Source organism: Capsicum annuum, chromosome 1 (assembly GCF_002878395.1).
Source record: "Capsicum annuum cultivar UCD-10X-F1 chromosome 1, UCD10Xv1.1, whole genome shotgun sequence".
Taxonomy (NCBI): domain Eukaryota; kingdom Viridiplantae; phylum Streptophyta; class Magnoliopsida; order Solanales; family Solanaceae; genus Capsicum; species Capsicum annuum.
The window spans coordinates 184,105,460-184,124,152 of record NC_061111.1 but is presented as its reverse complement, the minus strand read 5'-3'; the positions used below and the strand labels follow the sequence as shown (position 1 = coordinate 184,124,152).

The 18,693-nt window shown below is 33.5% G+C and overlaps 1 protein-coding gene across 2 annotated transcripts; it reads right to left on the bottom strand.

Annotated features, from left to right (window-relative positions):
- Nucleotides 1-629: 629 nt before the first annotated feature.
- LOC107842688 (sucrose nonfermenting 4-like protein) lies at nucleotides 630-11,247 on the bottom strand. Of its 2 annotated transcripts, XM_016686655.2 has the most exons (14): nucleotides 11,079-11,247; nucleotides 10,436-10,608; nucleotides 10,259-10,343; nucleotides 7,120-7,302; nucleotides 6,188-6,322; nucleotides 6,034-6,093; nucleotides 4,971-5,060; nucleotides 3,719-3,853; nucleotides 2,895-3,039; nucleotides 2,651-2,824; nucleotides 2,373-2,436; nucleotides 2,196-2,265; nucleotides 1,164-1,278; nucleotides 630-1,023 (listed from the first exon to the last, which is right to left on the bottom strand). In XM_016686655.2, exons 2-14 carry the CDS (start codon nucleotides 10,534-10,536, stop codon nucleotides 932-934), a joined length of 1,449 nt encoding a protein of 482 aa, XP_016542141.1. In that variant the 5' UTR covers nucleotides 10,537-10,608; nucleotides 11,079-11,247; the 3' UTR covers nucleotides 630-931. The 2 variants fall into 2 exon arrangements, with proteins under 2 accessions (XP_016542141.1, XP_016542134.1); XM_016686648.2 differs by having other exon boundaries at nucleotides 10,436-11,247.
- Nucleotides 11,248-18,693: the final 7,446 nt, after the last annotated feature.

Here is an 18,693-nt window from a genome sequence, read left to right as displayed (position 1 = left end):
TTAATTAAATCTTAATTTTCTAAAATAACAAATAAGTATTATAAAACATCTATTTTTAGCAAGAATGACAAGTATTCAGAAACTGCTCGAAACTAGAATAGTAAATATTTAGTTTTTTTTCGATGAAATTGAAGAACCTCGGTTACAAATGACTAAATGCCTTTTTATAATGAAACTCAACATCTTCTACGATAGACGGATGTAGAAGCTTATCTCATTATTATCTTGTTCTGAAATGGTTCGGCGTCCGGTCTTGTGTCCTCGAAGCTAGATTGTCTTGACTTGCATAAAATCGAGCACAATGATATCAACTCCAAATTCTTCCTGAACTGGGTTACTCCTATATATCAGTCTCATTCCGATGATGGAATTCAACGTATCCGATTATTCTTGTCACGTCTCACTACATTCATCCATGTACTAAAAACTGTTTTCACCTTGTGCATAGACCCTTTTTGAAACAAAATCTGAATTGGATCAAGAAAAATTATTTCTTAAAAATCGTTTGAGCCCAAATGATCACCTACCTACCTAACGAATTAAACTGTCAACAAACTATCCTATTCATTGTAAAGCTAATATGTCATTTGCTAATCTAAATGAATGCACAATCCAAAACCAACACATGCTTGACAAGGAATGCGGTTCTCCACCACTAATAAGATGCTATGAATTCTTATCAGGAGAATTCAAATCATCCCTAGATGAGCTAACATAAAAGAGAGGGAAACAATTGTGAAAATTTACATGCCTCAATTCCTTAACCTAACATCCTAAAAGACCAGCCCATTATACTTGAGGCCAATCAATTGTATACACGAAAGAATCAGGTTCAAATCCCCATAAATAATGGGGAGCACCATGAGCTAAGAGCAACACATATTAGGCAACCAGCATCAAAATCACGTCCATCTTCAATTGTTTGACTCTTCTATCCAAGCAAGAACTTGAAAATGTCACTGACTGATATGATACCTTTTACACGTTTGCTTCCCGCTTCCACAACAACAAGTCGCCTGACCCCTGCAAATGATTACGAGAAGTTACTACTGCAGCACATGGAAAGATCACAGGCCAGAGAAGATTTAGTACTATAACTAAACAGATAGGAAAATTAACAAGTGTTGTAGTAAGTAATATTATACTAAAAGACAAGGCTTCACCAGGTCTGGACAATCTTTCCATCACTTCAAGCAAGGGATCAGACGGTAAACACATCTGACATTTTTGACTGCTCAATCCATAAGGTGCATATGGCTCTTCTGCAAGTTGCAATGCCTACAAACACATACAAATGAATGGAAATTAACCAAAAAAATATAGGATTTTTCATCCTAGCAGGAAGGAAAGGGGATTATATATATTTTTGAATGAATTAAAAAAGAACAAATTTAACCATGGATTTGAAATGGAAACATATGGAATTTTCACCAGAGAAGTATTCCAGTTGTTAGGCGTTGTTGATAACAGCAACACAGACCGCCAAAACTAAGAATCTTTTTCTTTGTTTTGGTTAGGTCAAAAATAACTTTACTGAACTACCAGCAAAATTGCTGGGAGAAGTTGCACCCAATACATATTATGTAATGCACTGAAAAGATCAACAGTAGCTATGCTATAAGTTACCACCTGAGCTTAGAAACCTTATAACAGGTGGTATCCACAAGTTCAAAGACTCTCAAGCAACAGTTTTCTTATCCAGATGCAGAACATATATTCTTGCAAGAAACCTCATTACTGCTGGCAACCAGTTCAGATAGAGTTTCAGAATACTCTCCACAATATATAGTTTGCATACCTATCCAAGCAAATATGCAAAGATACATGCTGTGGTTTTCTAATTTATTGAGAGAATAAATCTGCCTATGTAATAGCAAAGCCGGTCCCAAAAGGAGGAGCACGGAAGGTTAACAGCCAGCATATCATGGTGAATCCTCTGAGGGTACAGAGAGATCTTACAGCCAACCCAATCAGCTCATCCACTAGGTGGGACTGAAGCATAGTTGCATTGAGTGAGAATTGTTAGGAGGAAACTAAGATTCCACCTTTCTGGAAAGGGAACACCCAACATGCCGGTGAGAGGAAGGATATTAAGCCTAGGCCCAATAGTCATACCCTGAACTACACCTACTGAAGCTAGAATTATACTTAAATGTACACATACTTTGATACCATATGAATTCCAGGCACACTACCTGATGAATGCTCATTTCCTCAAGATTAATGTACGTATAAATCTTGTCCTTGGCCAAAGCTGTAATATCACTGCCAGCAATAGATTCAGGCATTCAGCAAACTAACCCAATGGGAAGTCTACATGCACTACAAATCTCAAAGTTTGAAATATCGAGAAACAACTAATCATTTATAACCTTCGGGAGTATATATCCAACAGGGAGTCATTGTCATCAACAATGGGAATTGCACTAACTTGAGCTGCAAAGGGAACAAAAGCATGCATAAGATATACAGACAGTTTATTAACTCACTAGCCGATACTTATCACCACGTGAGCAGATATCATTAAGATTCCAAATATTGAAAATTCACATTCGTCAGCAATAATAATGGCCTAGTATATTCTTTAGTGAGGAAGTATATTACTAGCAACCATACTTGATCTTAGCCAAAAGACTGAGAAAGGTATAACCTTGCACTAACAAGTTCAATGCAGCACTTAGAGAAGCAGTAGGCCTCAACATTGCCAGGGGTTGTCGATTTGGCTCTCCAATTCTCGGAACCCATGTGCCCAAAGGAATTGCACCAATTGGCAACTGAAGTATTGGTAAAGACTCTGGAGAATGCTTGAAATACCTGCAAATATCTGAAAATTAACAAGCTGTGAGCAACAATAACAAGATTCAGTGAAAAACCAAGTAAAATTAAAAACTCACGTTTTAGTATTTCAGAAAGAGAAGCAAGATATAATAGCTGAGGATATGATCCATCCTGAGCTGGTGAATGAATTATAGGTATGGTAGCCACACCGTTTTGCAAAATTTCCAATGCCACATCCTTCAAGTTGTCATCTGGCCCTGACTGCATTAATAGTGAATACCAAGACATGTAAAAGAAGTAATTGACTAGCAATAGGTTCTAAATACACAATAGAAGTCTCTGATTCATAAATCAGGACAAGTGATTAACAGAAGTAAAAGAAAAAAGTAAGGGGCAACTTTAAATGGAAAAGTGTAAGATGCAACTAAACAAATTTAATCAACTATCTCATATTGATACAGCACATACATAGTGATTAAATAGGAACAGGTGATGCTATTCCCTCGTACAAAATAGAAAACGTAGCAGCAACATTGTGATGATCTTAGCAGGCTTTCATCACTTTCATTTTTAATCATCAATCTCATGATTGATTCCAAGATAAAGGATATGATTACAAGACAATATAAGCTATATTAGTCTTATTATCTACTCTCAAAGAACCAAACTGCAAGTTCTTATTCCCCACACTATCCTCCCTTAATTATATCCCATCAATTACAACAAAGCGTGATTCAAATGCTTGAAGATTTCATTCAACCAAAATCTGTAAGTAGCTGTTCCAGATATGGATGGCAACATCAGAGCAAGTACAAAGAACATCAATAAGGATTAAGTGTTAACAACAACCGAGAAGATCCATCAGAACTGAAAGTTGAAAGGATAAAGTTCAATTTGCACTTTGCACACTGATATTTTCAAGCAGGCCAAACCAACTCACCCAAACAAGTCGCCGTGGAGCTGATTTACCATGCTCATTGGCTTGTCTGCTCAAGTAAAATTTTGCCTCTTTCCATGCAGAAATAGTATGTGTGTCAAGCTCTTCCTCTGTCAGATTGGAGCCATGATTCCCAAGCTGCGACAGGTCACGGGATTTTTTACATTCCGTTATGGGAGAAAAGAGTTAAAGATATATAATGTCTTTCTCAAAACATATTAAAATACACCAGAGATTCTCGTGATATGTGTTGCATGAAGGATTCATCATTAACAACACAATGAAACTATAACTACAATGGAAAAGGTGCAAGGAATTCTACTACTTCCAGTAGGAAGTTAGCAGTAAATGCATCATGGCACACGGTGACCTACGAGTTAAAGAAGAAATGGCACTCATCCAGAAGATGAACTGAATGGCCTCATAAGCCTATTAGGTGTATTCAACCAATTGATCATTGATATTGAAAGCAAGCATGGCTGTAAGACCACAGAAGTTAGGGAAAATCAAAATACATAACTTAGCTATATGCCTATCCCACCCCATATACCCACATTTTGATGGAATACAAGAGCACGGTATCAGCAAGTGAACATTATGCAAACAAGAGATACTTTCAACGTTGAAATAACACAACAAATAATAACATAGGTACAAAGACATTAGTTTTAAGTAATTTGGCTCGACACTTGCTTAGTCATCATGTAAAACTTCCCGGGACCATCTATTTCTTTTTTTGAAAATTTCCTCTTTTCTTAGTTTGGAGGTGGTCAAGTTCCAACATGGCTCAGGTTTCTCAGCTTAAAGACAGGGAAAATTATTTCTGTAGAGTCTTGAGACAATAGATGGGAGACAAAGCCAAGCCCACTCAAACATCTTAATATCAAATAAAAGCATTGGTATATACAATATGCACGGTGGATCATATTACGATAGGAAGCAAGCATAAAATCAAACCAAAGGGCTATCATAAAATGTCACTTTATGCATACTTCACCTTCAGCAAAATAACTGTCTAAAGATAAAGACTTATCCAAGGGCACCTCCAAACCAGTAATAGAAGTATAAAACCACTAATGGGACCAGCCAGATCACATTGTAAGCCAAAAAGAAGGACCAGCACCACCTCATTCATTACAAAATAGAAGCCGTACAAGATGTTGGAGGAAACACAACTGATGATAACAGCATATTACTGCTAAAGGATATGTCAGTTAAGAAAACATAACCCACACTTGGGAAGAGCTTTGCTTACCTCTCTCATGATTAAAATAAAATCCAAAGCACTAAGGACTCCAACAAATTGTGCCCTGCTGAAATCCCATAAAGGAGCCATCGGAATACCCTGATAATAACATGGCTCAGAAACAGATTTTAAAGAAAATTTCAGAAAAAGAATATGCAGAAGTATAAATGGCATAATGAAGAGGGAAGTGCCTAATCATATTTCAGTTATGCTAATACACTGAGGGTGGCTGCAGAAAAAGGCAGCAGTAAGTAGTAGTACAGCTAAAAAGTCACTCCATTACTAACTCTAAAAAATGAGCAACGCTCATACAATAATGGAGTTTCTGATGAGTCCTATTAATAGGTGGATGAAAACGTTAGAGCCGATATTTCCACAACTTATTCCTAATGAGTTCCTAGAAATCATTCGTTCCGTAAACCTGATGAGTTTAACCAAAAAGAATCACCGGACTCAACCAAAACCAGGGCAGGAGAAAGGAGATTGACTTCATACAGTTCGAGTCCCATATTAGAAAAGCCGGAGCAGAAGGTGTTGTTATTTACTGGTTTAATATCGTTCGCGGAGTCTGTTAGTCTGTTTTAACACTTTAATGAGGTTGTGGAAAATTTATCAAAAAATAAACAAATATAGAAAGTGCAAATGAGAGAAGAAGGTACCGTTAGAAATGGATTAAAAAAAGTCAACAGAGGAATGTTCTTGGTAAGGTTTTGAAACTAAAGGGATGTTTCCGGTTAAGTGAAATATTACAAAGATGTAATGAAATTTTAATTGATATAACAGGGATGATTTTGGTCAAAAACTCTACAATAATGCATGAGAAAGCACAAAAGACAAAATATGATTCTATAGGAGACATAGGTGATTGATTACCACTAAATTACACATATGAATTGTTGACATCCACAAACTTCTGTTTGATGAGCATCCTTGATTTTATTTGCCTTTTTAATGGAAATGAGGCTTCAAACACAAGGCCCCAACAGAAGAACAGTTCTTAAGTGTGACAAAATTTGAAGATACCATATATATCATGATACAAAAAGGATATCTAGCATGATAGAAGATGTACCTGCTCATGAAGAATATGAAAAGCTTGCTTTACGGGTAAGTCAACATCCAAAGCAATGACCTGAAAAATACGCTTAATCAGAAAAAACAACAAAAAACTCACTCTCATAACCCATCACATCAACTAGACAGAATATAGGATAAATAGATCAAACCTTGCTTGACCCTGGAAGCAACTCATAAGCTGAATGCATTGATAGGACTGCAGATATACGGTGTCGGGAAATATCTAAATCTGTCTGTGATATCCTGGAAGCATCATCTGGCAAGGCAACATCCGACACTCTTACCTACGACAGATATAAAGCAAAGCTTTTAGACAAGTCAAAAGGCAAATGTCACTAGCTCTCCCTCTGGAGGATATAAGACAATCTGTTAGGAAGTGAGTAAGGAGGTCACATAGGCAATAACAGTTGAACACCAGGTGCAGGGTCAGATAGAAAATAGAACACCAGGTGCTTCAAAATCACTTGTTTTATCATTTAACTGGTGGACAATGTAACTGGCATCTGAAAAATAAACTCATAGGTTCTTATAAATGTCCGTCAAGTCATCCACTTTAGAACATGGGGTGCTTGAAAAGGAGATTCTGATAACCATCTTATTGACACCCACATACCACAAATGAGCTAATTCGGCATAGAAGAAACATAATCAGTGGACAAAGTAACTCGTATCTGATAAATTAACTCATAGGTTCTTACAGAAGTTCGTCAAGTCATCCACTTTAGAACATGGGGTGCTAGATAAGGATATTCTGATAGCCATCTTATTGACACCCTCATACCACAAATGAGCTGATTCGACGATATGGAGGTTTAATGTCTGACCTTTTCAGAAAGACTGACGACATCATAAACTAGCATAGAAAAACATAAGTCGACTTTTGATAAAGAAAGAATACTGATGCAAGAAGACCATATATTTCATACAGGAGCATAAATCCTCTGCTCCAGGTACAGATTAGTCCATGCAATGTGATAGAGCAATACATCAAAATACTATTTGATACATTCAGGAAATCTCAGATATCCTAAGCATATGACCAACTTGCAATTCAGCAATTTGCACAAGTAGATTCACTTACCAAACGCTGAAAGGCCTGATTATCCACATCCATGTTAGAAGTAGGAGGTATTCGTGCAGTTAGTACTGCTGGAAGGTAGTCAGATTCTCTGGCCAAGAGGACAGTATTAACTGTTCCATAGCTTCCACTCACAAAAGGCTGGTTCTCATCATGTCGCCATTCACCATCAACAATGAATTTGTACTGCAAGTAAAGTATGTAACCATAAATCCTTCATCATATGTAAGGAAGTTGAATGCCAAATCTAATGAGGAAAGAAAGCAAAAGATTAAAATAAAACTGTCAGTGCAACATCAAGAAAAGGCAAATGATATCAGAACTCAAAATCATGACACATAAAAATGATACCACCTCCGAGACACAGGTAAGATGCAAGAGGTCCAGGCAGACATCAAAAGTATCTTTCGTCATGAAAGAGAAAGGACAGTGGGAAATGCAAGCAAGATCTCACATTTTTTTTATCGGTCTGGAAAGATCTCTCACGTATATAAAAGGCTCTTTGTTATTTTTCTTTAATTCTGAAACAAAGTTGTGGCATGCCTTAAATTGAACTGTCAAAGCATCAACTATCAATTTGAGTGATGTCCCAGAGTACTTATATTCAGTTGGAACAATATACCAGGAGAAACGTGTCACAAAAAGTGGTGGAAGAATGTTCCAACGTGCATATGGTGGACAATTTGGAAAGAGAGGAATGCAAGATGTTTTGAAGGCAGGTCCAGTCCAATCCAGAAGATCAGGAGCTCCTGCATTTCTCTTCTTTATTTTTGGTGTAAAGAACAATTAGTTGATGATATTGAATCATTACTAGACTTTTTGGCCTCTTGTAAGTTTTGTTCGAGGCTGTATCTGTATATATGATATACCCGGCCTGTTTAGGGTGCTAATGAATATAACAAGTTACCAATTTCAAAAAGTTAGCTAGAAAACTAATTAACCATCTGCCAGGCAGCTCAGATATCTGTTTTTTTAAATTTATATCGCAATCAGCAAAGAATGTAGAAGTGCCAGGTCAACTTACCAGCTTGCCTTTTGGGGCAATGAGGAAGGAAAAGAAATATCTTTAAGGCAAGGAAGTTGAAGTAAATGGACATGCAGACAAAAAGTTTGTATCTTTTAGCTATGTTGCTTGGACTCTTCAAAAATGTCATCGGGTGCATGTCAGATCCTTCAAAAGTAAGACATGTTTGGAGGATCCGACACTGGAAAGGCGACATTTTTGGAGAGTCTGAGCAACTTAGCCTTTTAGCAATTTGGTGCAACCTAACTGATATCATCCAAGGTGGCATACTTCCATTAAGATTATCGAGCTTGAATGGGAAATCAAGAAGATACGTATCGGGGAAGCCGTGTCCAAGGATGAGCCCAAGAAGAGGCCAAGAATAAGCTCAAGAGTTGTGGAGAAGACTGCGGTAAGTGCTACACTTATTTCATAATCTAAATCCAAGTCCAAAAGAAGAAAGATTGGAACATGGAGCCCAAGAAAAGGGAGCTAAACAGGCCCAAGAAGGAGCTGAAATTTCAGCTTAAAATGGGCTGGGAACCAAGCCCAACAGTGGCTGCAAATGAACATGAGTTTTGCCCCAAAAGTGGCTGCGATGGAACGTGTATGTTGGTGCTTATTTGTCATGTGTTTCCCTTTATTTTCATAAGGTAATTTTGGAAAGAATTTTGGTATTACTTTTAGATATTTTCCTAGTTTAAAAGTATCCTAGTTCGATTTTAGTATTTATTATTTCCATAAAAGTAGGTTCGAATCCCATGCTATTTGGGATAGGTTTCCCCCACATATAGGGTGGATTTTATTATTTTTATAAAACGACATTATTATTAATTGTGAGTTTCTCTCCTTTACACCTTTCTGAGTGGCTACTTGAGATTTATCTTATAAGAACGATCATTAAGAGGCAAGATTAATCCTTTAATTTGATATCTTAGGATCTTATTTGTAAATTAAAGAAGGTAACTAGTCTTAGTACTATCATAATTAGTTTTATAATTTTTGTTATTACCTGTTGTTTCTTGTATTTCGATAATCACATTAATTGGCTATTGTTACTGTTCCTTATATTCTGAATGTTATGTAATGTTTTCCTTATTATTTGCTATGTCTTCTTTACTACTGTATTTTCTTTTTCAAACTGCTTTGATATGTGTTACCTGAGTCGAGGAGGAAACAACCTCTCAGCCTTTACGAGATAGGGGTAAGGTCTGCTTACACTCTATTCTCTCCAAACCTCACCTATGAAATTACACTGGGTATTTTGTTATTGTAATTAACGTGGTGGTTGTTTGTAATGATGGATGATTGTTGTGGTAATAGTCGGCCGTGATGATTGTAAATGGTGGATTATTATCACTAACGAATATGTATGATCTAGATACCCTGCTTGATTTCCTCAGCTCCCGTCACGCTTAGTGCCATAGTGGGAGGGTGAGTGTCCATAAATGTAGTACTTCGGCAGCTCCTTGGTGCTGATTTAAGTGAATAAAATGGCTTACTTACCCCAAAATATGGCCTACAACAAACCCTCCAGAACCCACCCAGATGATTCATTCTGGTACATCTCTATTCTCACTTGATGGCAAGAGCGTCCACGCAGAGAGTAAACTCAATGCTTAAATCAAGCAAGCATCAGATACCAATATATCCTACTACAGGACCACGTACTTGCTTTAGTAAGTTAAATAAACATTTCATGACTATTTAAGTAGGCCATCACCACGTTTACCCACTGTACAAGGCGATTAATGGTCTTGGCAAGTAGCAGGAAACCCCTTACGAAGTCAGAGACTCCAGAATTGGGAGAAGTATGTTCAAACTTGCCTCTAGATTGAAGAAAGATCACCCGACTATCTCTACAAGAACAAAACGATCACTCGCAATAGATAGCATGACAGCCTTAAATGATAAACAAACATGTAAAAGCTAGTAGATTCAAGAATATAACCAACTAGTTACTAATAAAAAAATACCATTCATACTGAAAATTAAGAATAAAACTCGGAATTGAGAATTGATTGCTACACACCAACAAAGCCTCTACAACAGCATAAACTAATAGTGCAACCTTTTTCTAAGTCACTTGAACAAAATAACCAAAAGCTTTACAAAACTAATCCAAACTACAAAACAAACCTGGTGGTAACCAGGTGGTACGCTACAGACAGTCTGAAATACAGTTGGACATCCTTCAACAGGAGCCATCGGCCATTGAGACCACCTTCAAAAAAGTAACACTTCCCGTAAGAACCACAAGAAACTAAACGCAAAAAACGCTGTTATACAAAAAAATTTGCCAGCTTATACAATTACCCAGTAAATGTGCCACTCAAGTATACACTTCTTCCCCCATAAGGCCAAACGAAGCGTGTCGGAATCAAAGCCGTGCCACCATCCATAGCAGAAGGATACATTCACTCTCCAATTAAATTAAACACAACCCCCAAATAGTGTACTACTCTTAAATGCTGAAATTTATATATAATCTGATAAAATGCAGTCCAAATAAATGAATAATTAATAATAAAGAAACCCAATAATCATGGTCGACCCATGACACGATTAAATAATAACCAGCAAAACCCAAATTCGAAAAACGCCTCAACTTATAATTAATACCAACCAGCAAAACCCAAATTCAATGAAAATAAAATAAGCACCGTTACCCACCAAACCAAATTTTAAGCAAATACCCAAGTTAATTGATGAAATGACAAATAAAAGATTGAAATTCCCAGAATAAAAAGCTTCGATCTTGAATTGAAAACCCTAGAATTGAGTAGAAAAAATTATTTAGAATTAAAAAAAAAAAAAAAGGCGGAGAAATGAAGAATTGTAGAGAGAGGAGAAAACCCTAATCCTATATTATAATTTTCCCAATTCCTTTTTGTTGAATTGAAAAAAGGTGTTCTTTGTTGAAAAAAGAAAAGAAAAGAAAATGAAAATGGGCACGTACGAAATAGGTATAGTGTGAGATGCAGCAAAACGGAGCGGGAGATGGGGCAAGTACACAGACCCGAAAGTGACAATTCGGACAGGGAAATACTCCACTTGTAATAGGATAGGATACTGCTACTACTTGGGTAAATTTGGAATTTGAAGGGTAGCCAAAAATAGAGAAAGGGGGATATGAATGGAATTATGATGCAAAATGTTGAGCAATTGTATAATTTCAAACAAAAACCATATACTTAAAAAGTAGATTTGAGTCAAATGGCTCTTTTCTATGACGGTGAGAAGTGACATTGAATTTTTTGTTATGATAAAGTAAGAATGACATGAGTTTTAAAAAAAAAAAAATTCAATCTTAATACTTTAATGAATTACTTCTTTAAAAATATCTTATTAATTTCAAAATCATTGGCTTTTATGGAAGAATTAAAGAGCTCTTTAAGACTCAAAACCTACAATTTGTAGGAGTATTATTTAAGATATTTTTGCTACTTCATATCATAACAGTTACAATATTTTGATAGCATTGTGATCGTAGAATGCAAGATTGATAGAGTTATTATGATTGATCTCTATAGAGAAAGTTGGTTGAACGAGATGATTTGAATTGCTCGATGTAGATTATGAGGGATGGAGTATTTAAAAGGAAAAATTACAGAAAATTAGCATATTTAAGACTATAATTACAATAAATAGCAACAATTCTGTAAAATTACAGTTTATATCAAGAGTAGCATTATTTTACTCATTAACTATGCAAGTGCATATTTTACTCTCACTACTTTACATTTTCCTATTTTCACTCCACTATTTCACCTCCCCAAATATAGTCATATCTTTTACCCTCTTTTTTTTCATATTATTTTCTTTATCATTTTATTTTTTTATTTTATTTTATTTTCATTTTTTTTATTTTCACTTTATTTTCTCTCTTATATTTCTCTTCTTTTTTCCTTTTTCATTTTTAAAAAGAAAAATTGTTTTCTTTTTTTTTTCTTTTTCATATCTGAAGATAATTATCTTTAAGATTTTAAAATAAAACATCATTACTATCTTTCACTATCTTATGTCTCTATCTTTTTTTTTCTTGTTAGTTTTTCTTCATCTTATTTTTTTACCAATTGATTTTTTTATTTTGATGTTTTTTTTTCATTTCCACTTTATTTTCTCTCTTCTATTTCTCTTTTTTTCTTTCCTTTTTCGTTTTCTTTTTTTTCCTTTCTCATATCTTTTTTTTCTTTTTCAATTTTCGTTTTCTTCTTCTTTTTTTTAATTTTTTTTGTTTATTTTTTCTTTTATTTTTACACTTTTATTTCTCTTTCTTCCTTTTTTCTTTCTTTTTCACTTCTCTTTTTTTATTTTTTTATTTTTTTTCCTTTTTTCTCTTTTATCTCTAACTTTTATTTTGAAAAGACAAATATGTATATCACATACACATATTCAAAAAACATATAAAATACATAACCATACAGATCTGGATATGTATTTACGGTACAAAACATACATATGTATTTACGATATATATATCATATTCATATTAAACATAACAAATATAACTATACTATATATCTTCATATGTATTTGCGAAATACAAAAGTGACTCATATAAAATAAGAATATACACATGGATCAGGTATGTATTCTGTAAATACATATGTAGAGTTATATGCATTTTATATGGTGTTGAATTTGTCTTTGAACTGTACATACTATATCATTTTAGAGAGTAACATATGTACTTATTTATTTTCTTTTGTTGTTTAAGATATCTATCATGTATTTTTTTTATTACCATTATGTATATGTATATAATTGTCATTTTATTATAAAGATTTTGTGTCATATATATTTATATATACATATGAGTCAGATATGTATTTCTATAAATACATATGCAGATATATATGCATGTTTTTTTTACCGTAAATACATATGCAGATCTGTATGTCTATTTATTTTGTATATTTTTTGAATATGTATATATCATATAGATATTTATCTTTTAAAAATAAAAGATAAAGATAGAAGAGTAAAAAAAAGTGAAAAAGGAAAAAAAAAAAAAAAAGAAAGAGAAATAGAAACTAGAAATAGAAGTGTAAAAATAAAAGCGAAAAAAAAATTAAGAAGAAGAAGAAAAAAAAATGAGAAAAAAAAAAGAAATTAAAATTTAAAAAAAAAAGATAAAAAATAAAAAAATAAAAAAATAAATAGTTAGAGATATAAGAGAATGATATTTTGAAATTTTGAAGATCATGGAAATAATAATCTTCATATTTGATTTTGATTTGTAAAAAGAATCTACTAATATAAATAAGAGTAATTTATGGGAATTTAATTAGATGGGATAATTATTCCTTATTTAACTCAACTAATTTGAGTAAAACAAGGGCAGTAAATCTTGTTGTATATGTATTTGTATAGCAACAGTTTACTTAAATACAAAATACAATTTGCTATTTTTCATAATTATGAAACTGTTGCTATAAAAGTTGCAATTAAGGCTCTATAGTTGCTATTTCTGAAAGTTTTCCTATTCAAAATTAGTTGAAGAAGGTGAAGTGGAAAATTGCTTGAGGTAAATCGAGACATACTCGCCCAAATTAAGTTCTTGACGAGAAGATGCATGCTACATGTTTGATAAATTACCCAAATATAAAGGTTCGGTCAATCTTACATGTTTTTACATATAATTAATATTAAAATTTCTATACGTAATCGGGGAACTTTTTATTTTAAGATGTTAGAAAGTGATTATATTGCGTGATTTAATTTAATTACTTGTGGTGTATGCATTTGTTAGTATGGATCGAAGTAGTCGACCTCCTAAGTGTGAGTGTCATGAAGGATAGAGTTAGCTACATACTCCACAAATTACAGTTAACACATTTATATTCCAACTTGAAAAAATGGCTAATCAACCTCTCTAGGGGTGAATACCATCAAAGTTAGATGTAGGCCAACTATCTCCACACTTGCAACTGTCATAGTTTGTTAACTCAATTTCAAATAACTATTTTCAATAACTCAACTTCGGTGCACCTAATACTTCATGATTCGTACTCAACTTATAAATTGCAGTGTTAATTAAATGAATTACTTCATTCACTTCACTACATTTTGATTTTGTTATAGCTATTTAACCTGAATAGTTTTGTTCCTGCACCTAGGGAGATTGTCGACGAGACTTGTTGGATACCTTATTGGTGGTACTCAACCGATTTGGATCTGTTGTGTCGTGTAACAGTTATAGAGAATATAGGTGGCGAGTTTAGTGGTGAGTTGTTGACTTTGTCTATCAGTTGCCTAACTCTATTGATTTCTTCTAGCATTAGTGAACTCATTCCAACTTTTTACATTTATTTTTAATTATTTATACAATTCAAGAAGAATGTCACGTATTCTATGTATTACCATTTCATTGGATTCTAAAGGCTAATAATTTGTTAGTATGGGTAAGTGCTCTTAATATTTAGGATTAATCTTATATTTATCACTTTATAAAATAACTTGAGAATTATAAATATGATTAGTATTGATGATTTAAGCAAATTATTTCTGTTACTATAGAATTGTAAGTTACCAGTTCACTCAACAGTTATTGAGGTTGAGTGTGAATCGTGTTCCACTTCAATTAAGGAGTGTGACACTCTTTATGAGAAATCTTCTACAGTCAAAAAAGCTTTTGTCGAGCAATTAAGTTGTTAACATTCTTTCTAAAGGATAAAAGGTAAATTTTAAAGTTAATTATTTTATATTTATAAGAAAATAACATTTTTTTTAAACCAATGAGAAAAAAGTTTCACATAAATTGGGATGAAGAAAGTAATGTTTTATTGCATGTTAGAGATCACTTATCAACTCAAATAAGACTAGTAAGTAGGGGTGGATGTTCGGTACTTCGGTTTGGGTTCGATTTTTTTATTTTAGTTTTTTCAATTTTCGGTTATGAAATTAGGTGTATCGAGAATCGAACTAAATCGGTTCGATTTACGTAAATTTTGGTTCGGTTCTATTTCGATTTAATAATTTTGGTTTTTTGGTTTTGGGCTTGTTTAATGGGCTGAATTATATTTATAAATCGGACTAGTTTAACTTTCTTACGTTAAAGAAAAATCAATATAAACTTAAAAAGTCTTCTAGGTGACAAATAAGAATAATCACCTCCAATGCAAAAATCAAATGGAGGACTATATATTAACTTTTGGTTGTAAATCAATGCAAAAAGTAACTTTCGATTTCGATTGCTGAATGTATTTGGATTTTGAAGTGTTGGGCTGTAGGCAGTAATGGGTTGTAGCTAAAGCCTAAATAGCTAATGGCCTCTATTAGATATTGTTTATATTAAACAACAAATATATATACATACATACATATATATATATATATATATATATATATATATATATATATATATATATATATATATATATATAATTAAAAAAACTATAATAAAAATTTTGTTTAAAATAAAAATTGAATTAAGTCTAACATAAAATTAAAAAACGAAGCAAAATACTTAATTTATAAGAAAATAAATCAAAATCAAACCGAAAAACCAAAAAATCGAAATAATTCGGTTTGATTCGGTATTTATGCCCACCCCTATTAGTAAGAGTGTGTATGTTAAAGTATAGTTATATAATTATATATGCAAAATTATGTGTATTCTTAAAATTATCTTACCATATGATCAACACTAAATCTTAATCAAACTCAATAATTTTCATGATTATATAAAAAAAAAAAGTGTTGTTAACAATATGAAAATATTAAAGGAGCATAAATCATTCAATTTTAAAAATTAAAATAGAGATACCTGCTTTAGAAATGAATACTTCTCATGTTGTATTCTTTTCTTTTATTATTTTAGTGTAATGATCCGTCAAGACGTTTTGAGTGCTAGAATTCTTTTTCTATGACATTTTTTGTAAATTTAAAAGGTGAATTATGACCTCCAGATACACGAGACATGGGTCCCGAGGCACCCACACATGCACTATTAGAAGAAAATCAGAACTAGAGGTTCTTAGAAAAGAAAACTTAATCAGACTACACCAAATTAGTTATATATATGTGTGTATCTTTTCAAAACTTAGTTGAACAGCTTGGACAGGTCCAAAGGGCTCGGAATGATTTATACACTTATGTTGAAACTAGTAATATCTAAAACTAAGAATTGACTATAGTCAATTAGTTAACTAAATGAGTTTGTATTTATTTACTACTTGGAAGTTCCAAGAGGTTTGTATGATTATTTTGGGGATTCATTAAGTTTTGAATAGATCTTGGTGAGTTTTAATCTTCTTGAACATCATTTTGAGCAGAAGTGGTATCGTACAGAGCAAATGAGACCTAAATTATGTTTTATTAAATTATTAGATTCTTATTGTAATTTTTTATTTTATTCAACGGTGCTATCTAAGATAGCTTATTGTAATTTTTTATTTTATACAAAGGTGCTATCTAAGATAGCTTGTGTATACCTCGACTAGTTTCACGAGATACTTGTCACTTTTCCTTCAGCAACAAATGTCAAGTAACTCTGTAATATCCTAAATTTCTGAATCAAGATCTGAACCATTCTTCAAGTACGTATAGACCCAAATTCGATGATGTCACGACCCAAAAATGAGGGTCATGATGACACTTGACGCGGCGTACCTTGACAAGTAAGCCTATCATCCAAACTAATATGAAAAAAGGAAAAGACAAATATCCCAAGATAAGGCTTCTAGAACGAAGCCGAACCACATAAGTAATCATAATAATGAGAAAATAACTTATCCAAAATACCAATCATGTCCGAAATCAGGTGTCAATAGTGTAAGAACTACTAATACAATCCAAAAGTCAAATACATCAAAAAATAACCACAAAGGAATAATAACTATCTCTGAATACTAATAAAGACATAACTACTATAGAAAGATAGAGGAGAACTTCGGACGCATGAATGTCCAACCGCTACCTTAGAAGCTCTAACAATCGTCCGATTCAAGCAAATTGAGGCGCACTCGAGTTAGGACCTGCACCAAAAGGGCACGGTAGGCATGGGTACGATCCACTTGTACTCAGTAAGTATCATAGGCCAACCAAGTAAAGTAGTAAATAAAGCATACAAAATATACACTAAGGGGCCGTCACCTGTAATCAAAAAACGTCCCACAACGATAGCCCACACCGCTTGCACTAACTGTTCTAATATATCTCACATATATTGCAACATCACACCAAGATAGAACAAAAATACATATTATATCACATACAAGAAGAACAAGGGAGAACATGCATATACAAGATCATCAAATACAAGTAAAAAAAGATACGATAAATACATAGATGGCAAGTCAATATGCCAATACAACACAACATAACACAATAAAGTAAGTGCAATGTATATGATGATGATGATGATGCATGACCTTCGAAATCATCTCACAATCCCCGTATACACCTATGGAGCTAAATCTTCTCGACATAGGAGCCATGGGGGGTTCGTCAACCCATATACAATCCGCATATATAATATCTTCTTTCCGACACATCCCTTAGAAAGGTATTATCAGGTGTTGCTAGTGTTTCTCAGATATTGCCACGATGGTATCAATGTTTTATGAATGAGTATGATATGAAGATGTCATGCTCACAACCAATCACAATGAGTATTTTCACAACCAACCACATGATATATTTTCACAACCAACCGCATGATATATTTCCACAACCAACGGCATGATATATTTCCACGACCAGCCAAAATGATACATTTTCACAGCTACGTGAGCCAATATCCACTCATTATTCTGTTTCATTCATGAATTTCCACAGTTCTCATATGCTAATAAAGTATGAATATAATCGCAAAACACTAATGGTACCATATTAAGCATCTTAACAACACAATACAGTTTCACATGTATTCAAGGCTATTAACATCACATAGGACCCCCACACGGTCATACATATCACATAATAACTCAATTTTAACAATTACATCACATATAGGCCCCACACAGGCACAACACATAACTAGTCATTTTTTATGATTAGTTCCCGCCCTTAACATGCATTTGTATTATCATTTACTACCCAGCACAGTCTGAAAGAGTTAAGCCATAACCTGCCTCGAAAGCCAAAACTGGTCCGCTACACTTGAACCCGTGACCTTACTATTCACGAATAATCTCGAACTTCACTAAAAATATCAAATATAAAATCTATGCATCAAAACAAAACCAATGACACCTATATTGACTACTTTTGGTTCGGGGTCAAAACGAACCCCCAAAATGGATTTTCGAAAAAGAAGGGCAAAATCGAAAATTTACTTCAAAAACATGTTCCCCATATATTTAGGAACCTACAGCTGAAAACTCAAGTTAAATCGAGTTAAAACGAGGTTTAAATCGAAGAAAAACCATTTTTGAGCTTTACCGGGTAAAATCTTTGAAATCCGGGTTAAAATCAAGAATCAGATTTGTTTTGAAGGTTAAATTGATGAAAAATTAGTAATTATAAGATAAAAATATTATTCAAGTGAAAAGGAGTGAAAATGGGGTTTAAAATCAAGCTCTAAGATTTTTGTGGTTTTGAGAAATTAATTAAGAAATTACTAAGAA

What these genes read in the sequence shown, in the direction of transcription:
- LOC107842688 (XM_016686648.2), bottom strand. Translation starts at nt 10,536, where the DNA reads ATGTATCCTTCTGCTATGGATGGTGGCACGGCTTTGATTCCGACACGC. An exon ending in TTCATATTCTTCATGAGCAG is followed by an intron (nt 5,061 to 6,033) that starts GTACATCTTCTA and finishes TGTTATTATCAG; the next exon opens with GGTATTCCGATGGCTCCTTT. An exon ending in TTATTTTAATCATGAGAGAG is followed by an intron (nt 3,854 to 4,970) that starts GTAAGCAAAGCT and finishes GACCTGTCGCAG; the next exon opens with CTTGGGAATCATGGCTCCAA.